The sequence below is a fragment of the Glycine max genome, chromosome 14, assembly GCF_000004515.6.
Source record: "Glycine max cultivar Williams 82 chromosome 14, Glycine_max_v4.0, whole genome shotgun sequence".
NCBI classification, from domain to species: domain Eukaryota; kingdom Viridiplantae; phylum Streptophyta; class Magnoliopsida; order Fabales; family Fabaceae; genus Glycine; species Glycine max.
The window spans coordinates 6,375,525-6,389,167 of NC_038250.2; the positions used below are offsets into that span (position 1 = coordinate 6,375,525).

Genomic DNA, 13,643 nt, shown 5'->3' on the forward strand with positions numbered 1-13,643 from the left:
ATTTTAAAAGGTGTGAAAGGGGACTTTGTAAAGAAAAGCTATGAAAGGAGACATTATCTTATTTTTAAGGTTTGAAATCATATTGTCTTGATGGATTGTCTAATGATTTTTCGTCATAAAAAGTCTTTTTTTAGAAGAAATAAATATATTTGAAATCATATTTAAGTTAAAATAAATTTTATATTATTTTTGTATTTGAATTTATTTTCATTGATAATTATAAAGAATTTAATTTTCATATATTACCATTATAAAAATTATACTTTATTAGTTAAGGAGAAATTATCACCCATATGACTTTTAAAATATCAAGCAGTATGAGAATTAAAACCAACAAATGATATATCCACTTTTAAATTAATTATTATAAAAATTAATAAATTTAGTATATACATGATAACATATATAATTATGAAAAAAATAACTATAACAAAGTATTAAAAACAAGAAACTAAATTTAAGGTAAGATAATATTTTTATAATTTTTATATTTTTGTGAGGATAATTTCTATCTATGTGTAGAGTGGTATGTTAGTCAAATATGATTTTTTATAATAAAATAAGTTATAAATTAATTGAACTAACTTATCAAATATACACTTCAAATTTTTTTTTGTCAAATACACTCAAGCTATTTACTAACATATTCTAAAACCAAGTAAGAACATATTAGCATTATATATGTTTTTTGAGAAAAATGATCGTTATATTAGGAAAGTGAATTATGTCATGCAAAAAGTAACAACAACGTGGTCTAGTTCCTTCTTATTTGTATCACTTTATGTTAGGAAAAATTAATCAGATAAAAGCTCAAAATTTAATTGAACGCTGAAATTTTTTTATACTTTTTAATAGGTTGGTCCAATGATAAGTGAAATGTAAAGTAATTTTTTTAAAGAAAATTCTTTATATTATGTTGATAAATATTGTGTTTTAATTTAAAATTTATAAATATATTAATTCTATTTTATAAAATAAAATATTTATTTTAGATTTTCTTAATATTTTGTTTTAATGAGTCAACTAGTTTGTTATGTTTGTTGTAACAACTGTAGGTTGGTTTTCCAACGGTCATATTTCCAACGGTCATATTTTGTTGTTGCAAAATGTCTATATATTCTCTTTCCTCCTTTCTACAAACATGACAGAGCTACAGCTACAGTCTCATCCCTTTCTCTCTCGAAGTTTTCTATTTCTTTTCTTATAAAATAATTTATTTCTTGAGAGTAAGAGCATTGGTGTTCATAAGGTTTGGGGATCCTTTCGCTGCACACGATCGGAACCAACGGGTTGTCGTATCTTGGGAGAGGAGCGCAATCAGAATTTCTTACCCGTGCAGTGGGGGCGTTTTCTCTCTAAGGATAGCGTTTACGCGCTTCAACCCAGGCTATATCTTTCTTCCCTTAATTTAATTTTTCCTTGTGCTCATTGTATGATATAATGCATTATTCATGTGCTGTCTATTAAATTTAATTTGTTACTGTTATTTTGTTATTTAATTCAAGACTGTGCATCTTCTTCATATTTATTTTCCTTCATTTTTTTATTTTATTTTCCAACAGTCTTAGAGAGAAAAATTGTTTTAGAGAGAAAATGTTTTATACTTTCTTCTTGCATAATCTTTTCTACAGTAGCATGATGTTGTATCAAAATATCTATAATGGATATGATTGAGTTCCTTTTTAGTAAGTCTGAAAAATTAATGGACGAAGACACAATGTATTATGCTTCATTAAAAATGTTTTATTATATTATTTCATTTCCTTAAATTTTACATAAGTGAGAGATTGTTGAAAATTATTTTCTTATAATTTGAAATTTAAAATATATTTTCTGAAAGATAAAAATATAAGAGAAAGAGCATGTGATATTGTATTTCGGTATAAGGAACCTTCCGGGTTTGAGCCTTATACCTAGTGTTTATGAACTTCCATCTGAAAAAAATGTAGTGACTTGATTGTCTTGAACTACATATTCTTTAACCGGACTTTAGTACACAACTCCTACAATATTGGTGTTCAATTAGGTTCTAATCAGTGGTAGCGCGTTACACGGCCTTGCGCTTGTATCTTGTTTCGTGAGTGTCACTTAGAGATTAGCCCATATCTCACAGTGGCGGCCCCACCACTACACTCACTAGGTGAATCCTCAAAGAGTGAGTTGTGACCCTCACCCCTACAATAATTGTCATCGGATTCATTAAGAGGTATTTTTTTTTCCATCAAAAATACACATATATAAATACCTCAACCTTAATATTGCCACAATTTATAATACACCTCATCATAGGAATGAGAAACGGAACAGCTCCGTCAAATTTCATTTTGGTGTACTTTAGTCAACAAACAATTTCGTTGTTACCCGTTGAACTCCATTCATGGGATCACCAATCACACGGAGACGGGTGTCCATTGTTGTAACTAAATAATGGGCTTTAATCTCATTCCCCTCGACGACTCAAGTACTTGTTGACATGTCAACCTTTTTGTAAGCGGATCCGCAATATTATTTTCTGACCTGACAAAGTCAAGAGAAATGACACCATGAGAAATCAAATTTCTGATAGACTTATGTCTCACTCTTAAGTGTCTTCTTTTTTCATTAAAATTTTTGCTAGTAACTTTAGATATAGCAACTTGACTATCACAATGCATTGGAATTGAAGGTATAGGCTTATTCAACAATGGTAGATCACATAACAAATTTTTAAGAAACTCAGCCTCACTAGTAGCAGTATCTAAAGCAATAATTTTTGCTTTCATGTGAAATAATAATTTGTCTAGTAGATTTTCATGATACTACACAACCATCTAAAGCAAAGACATAACCACTTGTCAATTTTATTTCATCAAAATAAGAACTTCAAGTTTGTATCATTAAATCTCTCAATTACTTTCCAATCTACCAACTGCATATGCAATATCAGACAAGCCTAGAGAAGTTTGTCAAATGCAATAAAGAACCGATACTTTGAGAATATGTGAAGAAAATCCTTTACTCAAATTTTTCTTTAACTTGATGGATGAGTCATAAGGAGTAGAAACATGTTTCACATCAAAATAATTAAACTTCTTTAATATATAGCTTTTCAACATAATAAGATTGGATAAAAAAATCATACCATCATTTTTTTTTCTATAAGCTTAATACCCAAAATCACATCTACACAACCAAGGTCTTTCATATTAAAATTTCTAGACAAAAAAAACTTCACATCATTTATGAAATTCATTTACTACCAAATATCAATATGTTATCCAGATACAAACATAAAATGACACGTTCATTATTATTAAATTGTTTCACATACACACATTTATCACTATCATTAATTTGAAAATCATACAAAAGAATAACTTAATCAAATTTTTCGTGCCATTGTTTTGGAGCTTGTTTCAAACCATATAAAGATTTAACAAGTTTGCAAACTTTCTTTTCCTTCCCCTGTTCTACAAAGCCTTCAGGTTGGTTCATATAAATTTCTTCTTCTAATTCACCATTTAAAAAGGCAGTTTTTACATCCATTTGATGAATTTCTAAATTAAAAACACAAGCAAGTGCAATTAAGACCCTAATGGTAGTAACTTTAGAAACAGGAGAATATGTATCAAAGAAATCTACACCTTCTATTTGTTTACACCCAATCACAACAAGCCTTGCCTTAAATTTTTCTATAGATCCATCAGTTCTTAATTTCTTTCGAAAAACCCACTTACAACCTATACTTTTACAACCAGGGGGAAGATTAGTAAGAAACCAAGTTTTATTATTTTTAAGAGAACTCATTTCATCAATAATAGCTTCTTTCCAAAAAGGTGCATCAATAGACCTCATGGCCTCACCATAAGTTTTAGGATCATCTTCAAGCAAAAAAGAGCAAAATTCAGAACCAAAATCCTTAACTTTTTTAGATCTTTTACTCCTCCTAGGTTCAAACACAATGTCCTTATTAGTATTACTACAAGTAGACAAATTAGAACAAGAAGTATCACAAACAGATTTAGACAATTTATTTTTCAAAGGAAAAATATTTTCAAAGAAAGTAGCATCTCTAGATTCCATAATAGTACCATTAGAAATTTCAGACACTTCTGAATTAACTACTAAGAATCTATAAGTAGTATTATGTAAAAAATATCCAACAAAATATAATTAATTTTTTTTTTCAATTTTCCTTTTCTTATTAATAGGGATATTAACCTTTACTAGACACCCCCACACTTTAAGATATTTCAGATTTAGTTCTCTTTTTCTCCATAGCTCATAAAGATTTTTTTAATTTTTTTTATAAGGTACTCTATTAAGAATACGACAAACAAAATATAAAACTTCACGTTTATGTTTTAGGCTTCGAGCAAAATTAGTCCACGAAGGAGGCAATTTTGAAATCATGAAAGCCACAAGCATAATGTCAGGCAAAACAATTCCTTTCAATTTCATGTCATAAATAATGTTTTCAAATTCATGGATCTGATCTGAAATAGATTTTTCATCAATCATTTGAAACTCAATCATTTTTTCACAAGAGTAACGACTTAAACCTTTTTCAGCAGATCCATATTTCAATTCAAGTGCTTCCCATAACTCAACAGAGGTTTTGGTATGACAAAAAATCTTATATATGTTATCAGCCAAAGCACTTAAAATCCGTCCATGACATAAAATATCTTTATCAGAAACATCATGCTTAATGGTTGCATCAGTTTGAACTATATCAGTAGAGGAAGTTGAAGTTTTTATTTCTCTTTTAGAAATCAAAGTGTATAAAATATGTGACACTTTTGTTAAAATATGTAGCTTTTTTACTTTATAAAAATTAATAACAAATTTTTTATATACCGGATTACATAAAATTTAAGTTTTAGTTATTTTATTTTTGAATTGATCCTACTTTTTAAGGTACACTCTATTGTATTAGGAGTATTTAAAATGACATAAAAGAAGATGTTTATATTATATATCTGATTTTTTTTTAAAAAAAAGTGTAAGTAAATTCATATTTTTAGGTAATTGTAGTCTTGTTGTGTCAATTATTTAATTTTAACCTCCGATCAATTTTTGTCTACAAATCAAATATCTTATTAATTATTAAAATAAATATTATAAACAATGTAATAATTAAAATAAATACAACAGATGGACACTATAAAAGTAAAAATGATTAAAAGAGAAAAAATCTAATGAATTATAAGTTGTGAGGTCTAATAGTTCTTGAAGTAGTGTTTGAAAAAATTGGTATGCAGTAGTGAAATAAACTTGTATTTGCCAACATCTTTATAATTAAATAAAATTTTAATTTAGTCAAATTAACTATAATTAATAGAAATGACTTATCAAATATAATTTGATATAACTATCTTCTTTTTATCATATATTTTTTAGGAATGTCAGCTACACTTCTCTTAACAATCTTTTTAATACTCACTCAATGATTGACAAAAAAATTTGTAAAAAATTATTAATTTTGATAGTCTTACATTTAAATTATGAGAAAAAAATTATTAAATGACATGAGATGCACTAAAATTAATGCTTTTTTTAATAAGTTTCAATTAATCACTAAATGAGTGTTAAAAAGTGAACATCATTAACATTTTTTTCAATAATTACAGTCCTATGACAAATAATATTCTAATAAAACATGGATAACACACCAATTGAAAATGTCATATTTCTTACAAGTTTCGGAAAAACAAAGAAAAAATGTGATGAGAGCTCTTAATGACATCAAGCAAAAGATTCTTTTTATACTTTTTGTAAAGTCGCAGTCATACAAAATGACAAAAAATAATTGAAAATAAAATAAAAGGGAAAATTCTTCCTTGAACGTTGGACCTATATATAGGAAAACTTCTTCCACTATCTCTCAAGAGCTACAAAAGCCTTGTGTCCTGAATCCTGGTCTATTGGACACTCCACACATTTTTCTAATCTCTCTCAAAACAGAGAGAGAGAAAGAAAAATAAAACAATAAAAATAAAAAGATATTCAGAAACGAGGCATCGATGGCTCTTCGGAAACTGTTATCGAAGCGTTTCTTCGACGGTGTCAAAATGACGACGCCGTTTGAACGCAGCGTCGTGTTGTCTTCGCCTCTGCAACAAAAAGCAATAGCGCCTCCGAGCACGACGCGAGCGAGTTCCGACGATGGAGGATTTCTTCGGCGGTTTTTTCTCCTTCGGCGAGCTGTGTACCACTCCGGTCCGGCGCGGCTCCCAGAGTTCCTGTCTCTCCCCGTCGGAGAGAAGCTCCGGCAGAAACTCAAAGACATCAACGACATCGCTTCAGCGCCGATAGCCGGCGATGCGGTGTTCGGGAATGGAATGTCTGTGAGGGACGCCAGGAAGATTATGAGGGCCTCTCAAATGGAGAAGTTGAAGGCGAAGCTGAGGAACTTTCCTGAAAGTTCCGTTCAGTACTCTGAGTTTTTGCGGATCTGCGTTGAGGCGTGTGAGAATCCTGAGCAAGGTGCTGAGTTCGCGAAGATCTTGGATGACTCCGGAGACGTCATCGTTTTGGGGAACGCCGTTTTTCTCCGACCGGAGCAGGTATTCCGCTCTGTTTCCGGCAACTCACTAACTGAGATTGTGTAGTAGTATTATAAACTGAATGGATATTGGCCATTGAAATAGACACAGCCACAGATTCTCTTGAGTCACAACATGCATAGGCGCACATAAAAAAATTCTGGTCCCCTTAAAAAAAGTCATAATGTGGGTGTGAGTAGAAGCCATTTTTAATCAAAACTGCAGTTCAGTTTTGAATTGCAGTTGCAGAGGAGGAGGATGGATCCTTATCCTAGTGTGGCGTAACGGTGTTTTGCCCCGTTCCCCTTGAAACGGTTTCTTTGGGGTGGGACATGTGGAATGTGAGGCGTCTAAATATGCCTCTTACCTGGGGGAGGTCTTGTGTGAAGTGTGATTAATGACCACTTCTTCGCACGGATTCTTAGTTGCGTGACCTTTTCCATGTTTTTCATTTACTTCTATGCGTTACATTCTCTCACCAACATTTTTGCTATGCTGTCTTGTGGTCTTTTCTTGTCCAAACGTGGCACCTTGTTGTGTTGTAACTGCTACTGCCCGCGGACTCTCCGGGCTGCTGTCTTGGACTGTTCGGGCAGCTCCCAATTTTCATGAAGAGGCAAAATTATCTGAAAACTTGTTTGAAGCAGCGGTTGTTAAAAACAACTCACTTTTCTTCTCATGTTCACATGTCCTTTTGGAAGAGAAGAGAAAAATAATATTAAAGAAAATATACTATATTTTTTTTTGGGATTTATATTTTTTATATTTTATTTTTATCCTTTAAATCAAGCACTTCCTTTCATTTAACTTTGGATTGGATTGAATAAACACACATTCTCATACATGTTTTATGAGAAATAAAAATTTATAATTTTTTATTTAATAGCCCTTTGGGAACTTCTCAAGATAAACCAATCACACAGGAACTTGTCTCTCTTTTCATATTCATACTCACACTAACATTTTGTTGTTTTTTATTTTTGGCACTGATATCATGATTTTTTATTCTCCACCGCCAAATAAAACACACTATTCATTGATTTACGATGATAATAAAATTAAATGCTATTATATGTACAACTTTTAATAATTTATTTCATCAGAAGAAAGTGTGGGATTTGATTGATTTCTTGACTTTAACAATTTAGAGTAGGATTTGATTGTGACTATGGGACAAAAACCCGGTCAATTAATGTCCACTATTATTATTAAATCATAGTACTAGTATTTTTTTTTCCCGATTTTCCATTGAGTAGTTTTATAAACTTATTGTGATTCTTTTTTTTTTTTTATAGGTGGCAAAATCAATAGAGAGCTTAATCTATCAATCAATAGCCAATCCAAATGACCCTAGAAGGAGGGAGCTAGAGCATATGGAGAAGCAAAAGTGGATGATTGATGAAAAGGCCAAAGCCCAGGTCCGAGCTGAGCTTTATTTTGGGCTGGGTTTCTTGACGGTCCAGACCCTTGGGTTCATGAGGCTCACTTTCTGGGAACTAAGTTGGGATGTGATGGAGCCCATATGCTTCTTTGTTACCTCTTTTGGCTTTGCTCTTGCATATCTTTTCTTCCTCAAGACCTCCACAGAACCCACCTTTCAGGGCTTTTTTCATCATCGGTTCAGGGCCAAGCAAGAGCGTCTCATGAAGACACACAACTTTGACATGAGTAGGTACAATGAGCTATTTAAGGCATGCTGTCCAAATTATCATGGTAGTGCCAAATTTGAACCTTCTCATCCATTCCACCACCTTGGGGAGACACATCTAACTGATCCAAGAGCCTTGTATCGTTGAAGACTTATGTGTAGATAAATAACTATTTATTTAAGTAATAGTATTACTCTGATCACCATAGAGCCAAATGAAAAAAAAAATCCTTTATTTAAACAAAATGGAAAATATACTGAACTAGATAACTAAAATTTGATTTTAAAGTTATATAGACTGAGATATCTTTTCATCGTCTAGTTAATGTAGAGAAAGATGCAGAAAAGATGAAAGGAATTTTTAGGGACATCCAGCAAAACTTAAAATTAATGATTCAATCAAATTTGTGTCTTTGGTATTTGGCATTATTAATAGAACACTCAAATCAAAAAGTTAATATACACATATATTATAAATAAATAGTGTCGTTATATATAACACTAAAATTTCTAATTTATATTTAATATATATGTAAATTTACATAATAAATTCTGTGATGATTATTTTTTATATAATAACTAATTTGTTTACATATATAAATTATAAATAAAAATGATAGGCTTAATAAGTATTTATAGATACAAAAAAATATCAAATTTATTTAATTATCAATTACTATAAAAAACATCTAAATACATCATTCAATTAAATATCATATTTATTTAATTTTTAATCATTATAATAAACATCTAAATACATCATTCAATTAAATATCAAATTTTGTAAATAAATTAAATGAACAAAAAGTTTCTAAAAAATATTTTTAAAAAAATTAAAACATATGAATTAATAAATAAATTTTAAATCTTAAATTTTGGTTTCAATATTTTTTATAACTACCAAATTTATCATATTTTTAAATTTGATTTCAATCATTATCTTAAACTAACAATCTTATCATATTTTAAATTTTAAATTTTGGTTTCAATATTTTTTATAACTACAAAATAAAATATATTTTTAAATTTAATTTCAATCATTACCTTAAACTAACCATCTTATCATATTTTAAATTTTGGTTTTCATATTTCTTATAACTAACACACTTAATATATTTTTAAATTTGATTTCAATCATTATCTTAAAATAACAACCTTATCATATTTTAAATTTTAAATTTTGGTTTCAATATTTTTTATAACTACAAAACAAAATATATTCTTAGATTTAATTTCAATCATTACCTTAAACTAACCATCTTATCATGTTTTAAATTTTGGTTTCCATATTTCTTGTAACTAACAAATTTAATGTATTTTTAAATTTGATTTCAATCATTATCTTAAACTAACAATCTTATCATATTTTAAATTTTAGTTTCAATTTTTTATAACTACTAAATCAAATATATTTTTAAATTTGATTTCAATCATTATTTTAAACTAACAATCTTATCATATTTAAAATTTTAAATTTTGGTTTCAATATTTTTTTATAACTACTAAATTAAATATATTTTTAAATTTGATTTCAATCATTATCTTAAACTAAAAATCTTATCATATTTTAAATTTTAAATTTTGGTTTCATAATTTTTATAACTAACAAATTTATTGTACAGTTAAAAATTATGTTTCAATATTTTTATAACAAAATTTAATTATTAAAAATTTTAGTTTAAATATGTTTTGTAACTAAAAAATTTAAATTATTTTTAATTATGATTTCAATATTTTTCATAAGTAACAAAATCAATATCTTTTAAATATTTTTTTCGATTTGTTTTTAAAAGTTAGACAAATATAATATATCAATATTGAAAATTCATTGTTTCACCAATTTAATCTTAATTTTAACAATCTAATCTATTCTTAGTAATAACTAATATATTTTTTACAAATAAAAACAATACTTAACATATAAATCAGAAAAAATTATAAAATTTCACTAACATTACAAAACAACATTACATTACGAAACAATTTAAATAATAATTGACAAATAACAAATTTCCAAATAAACAAATTTAGAAAAAGAAAAATTGAAAAAAAAAATTATTCAACAAAAAAACCCATACGAATCAGCAATCCATATGACACATACGTATTGGCGATCCCTATGAATCATACGGACTGATGATCCGTATGGGATTTTTTTCCAGAAAAATGTCATTTTTTTGTTGAAGAAAAAGAAGAAGAATCACAGCAGCACGGGAAGTGGAGGAAGAAGAAGAATTGCAAGAAACAACCATGAACATGAATGGTGATAAGAAGAAGAAGCGTCGTAGGAAGAAGAATATGAACAAGAAGTGTCGTAGGAAGAGCAAGACAAAGGGTTGTAGGAACAGGAAGAGGAAGAAGAAGGCCGTAGGAAGAGAAAGAAGAAGGATGCACGTATCGTATGGACGAAACTGTAGCTTTATTTATATTATTAGGGTGAAAGACATTTTTGCCATTTCACCCTACGTGCAGGGTGCCCCGGCAAAAATGCTGGGTGCACCAAGTAACACCCTAAGATGGATCAGTGCTTTGAAGATGTTCGGTTTTTTTGTCTTTTTGGTCGAAAGATGCTTAGGCATTTTAGTCCCAAAGTGAAAAAAAGCCTTTCGTTGTTGGACATGGTGGCGCTTTGGTACATACTTTTTTTTGTTTTAAAAACTCAATGTTATTTTATAATTTGTCACTTGGAGGATGCTTTTTTTTTTTTTATCTTTTTCTTAACTATCAAACCAATCTTATAACTTTAATGGATTTTTTTTTCACATATGAAGTTGCGTTTGAAGATGTAATAAGTGTTGCCTGGCTTTTCGGCCTCCCTTCGAATAATCCTCTATCTTTTTAATTTTTTGCTCTTTGAGACCTTTTCACCCAAAAAGTTGAGTGTAACCCGGTAGATACCAACAAAGAAAAACCCATAAATTAAGTGCAGGTTGTATAATTTTTCTGTAGGAGAAGTGTTTTAGTAGGGGGAAAAACATGTCTAAAGTTTTATGATGATTAAACAAGTTTTTAAATGATAAAAGTAAAAATTGTCATGTTAGTCTTTTGCATCAATTTCATTACATTACTAGAGGAAAGTGGAACTAAAGTCATTAACCTTAGTCAAAATCACAACACACAATTATATATTATTTACAAAGTTATTAGATATTTATAACTTTATTAATCAATTATTCATTACACTAAGATTCGACTATGTAAAGTTTATAGAATGAGGAGAGAACATGTGGAAGCCACAAGACCTTTGTGTCTATTTCTCTCCTTATGAAAAATTTCGGTACAAGAAGATGAGTTTTCCTCATCTAAGTGCATTACATAGTTGCATTCATGCACACCCGATTAGGCAATTAGTATGCATATTTCCCAACGGATACCACATATTTGGAATTTAGGGCCACTCCAGGCGGCAGGGTCTTGAACTTGTCCAAATTGGGGTTCATGCTTGCCCCACGATCAATTCCCTTTAATTATTTCATTTTTGTTCTTTTGCTTTTTAGTGATTATTCCATAACTAATATCCACACATGACAAAAACAATTGGGATGCGTATTTAATTAGATTGATTTTAAATGAATATATCATCCACTTGAAGATTATGTAAGAAACAAAACCCAGTTGAGTGCCTTTATTTCTTTCAAATACTATGAGTATTTTTTATAAAAGACAATCTTATTAGAATTAAATACATTTTTTTTTCAAAAGTTAAATAAAATTATATGATTAATACAAAATTTTATCTTTGAATTTAACATAATTACATATTTAAAATTAAAATTCAAGATCATTCATTAAACTTGAAAAACTACCATATATAATTTAGACGGCAGCTGAGTATAGCCAATTATCCTGTACTTTTGCTATGTATAATAATTATTGCCACCTTGCCTTTTGAAAGCACTAAAAAGTTTGGAATGCATGATATCGATCATCTAGTCTCCTTTGTTCTATCTTTGTCCTTCAATAAACTACACCACTTAAAATTTGAATGATTTTTCTTCCTCTCTTATGAGTCTTATCAAACTCTTAAATTAAACTGAAAACATAATTTATTTTGGACAATCAAATGATTCAAATGTTAGATTATAGGTATAAATTACAATTATCAATATCATATAACATGATTGATAAATAATTTTATCTTTTAAGTATGTAGTTCTGGATTCAACATCTGATTCATACATATGAAAATGTATGTATCTATCGAAAAACATTAATTCCTTAAATAAATATCAATACCTCCTTAGATTACTTTTTAACTTTCAACTCAGAAATACATTAGTTCACACAAAAAAATATATAAAATTACAATTGTACAAGCCTTTGTTTGGGGAATTATCTAGGTACGCCAACCTTCTCACGGCGAGTATAAACTTTTAGATTTAGAAGTTAGATTGTCTGAATATTCGCTGATACTTTGGATTCAGGATTCATATTCTTTTAAAGTTACCAAAAGCTGTAGAAAAAAGTTAAAATATCTAGTAGACATTTTCATAATTATCCACTATTGTTATGAATTTTCTTTATATTTTAAAGTAATAAACTATATCTTACATTCATTTCTCAAGGTAAGGAGTGCAACTTATTCTCAATATTATTTTCTAAGGTGCGTGGGGTGGGCATTTTTAACGGTTCAACGAAACTAGGAATTTTATGCTGGCAAAACAGAAAGTGTCTCTTGCTTATTTGTACATTGTGTATCCCCTCGTGTATGTAATTGTGGATTGGTTTTGCTATTGTTGGGTCTAAATCGTCCATAGCAATCAACAATTTTAAGGAACCAAAGTTACCAAACCATGGATTTAGAAGCTTAAAAACAACTTACATAAAATTAAATGATTTTGTCAAAATGATCGAGTTTATCGTTTGAGATTGAAGCCATATTTTTCCAAGGACAGCTTAAAAAAAAGGTAATTTTCGGCTAAAACTAATATGCATTTACCAGTCATTCAGAGCACTTAAAACATATGCAAACCCAAGTTTGACAAAATGATGGATTAATTGGAATATCTTTTTTATATGGAAAAAGCATCTGATCTTAACAGTTTATATGTACCATATAATCTAGTACAAGCGTTGAAGTTTCATAAAAAAGTGTAAGCGATGAAGGAAAGAAAAGTAACTACTACAGAATGGTTCCGGTGACTATAGAAAGAAGATCGATACCTAATTTGCATACATAAGTTTGTTTCTGGGGTAGAAATCTTTCTTTATATATTCTAAGAAAAACACACAAAAAATGTTTTCTAAATCATTTATAAGAGCATCTTTATTACTAAGTTCTTATTGAGTTCTTATAAGTAACAACTTGCTTTTGTTGAATTCTTCCATTAGTGAGAAATGACGTGGCTGCCGGCTTGAAGAATTGGTTCTTATATAAGAATTCTAAAGATTTTTGTCATCATAAAAATAAAATTTCTCTTACTCAAATGTAGTGTAGAGCTCATATTGATTATACCATTAGAGTAAAA

The 13,643-nt window shown here is 29.1% G+C and overlaps 1 protein-coding gene across 1 annotated transcript; it reads left to right on the top strand.

The window, feature by feature from the left end:
* The first annotated feature begins 5,828 nt into the window (after positions 1 to 5,828).
* On the top strand, positions 5,829 to 8,357 carry LOC100807242 (calcium uniporter protein 4, mitochondrial). The gene is made up of 2 exons (XM_003545237.5): positions 5,829 to 6,548; positions 7,823 to 8,357. The coding sequence occupies exons 1-2, from the start codon at positions 6,006 to 6,008 to the stop codon at positions 8,321 to 8,323; spliced, it is 1,044 nt and encodes a 347-aa protein (XP_003545285.2). The 5' UTR covers positions 5,829 to 6,005; the 3' UTR covers positions 8,324 to 8,357.
* Positions 8,358 to 13,643: the final 5,286 nt, after the last annotated feature.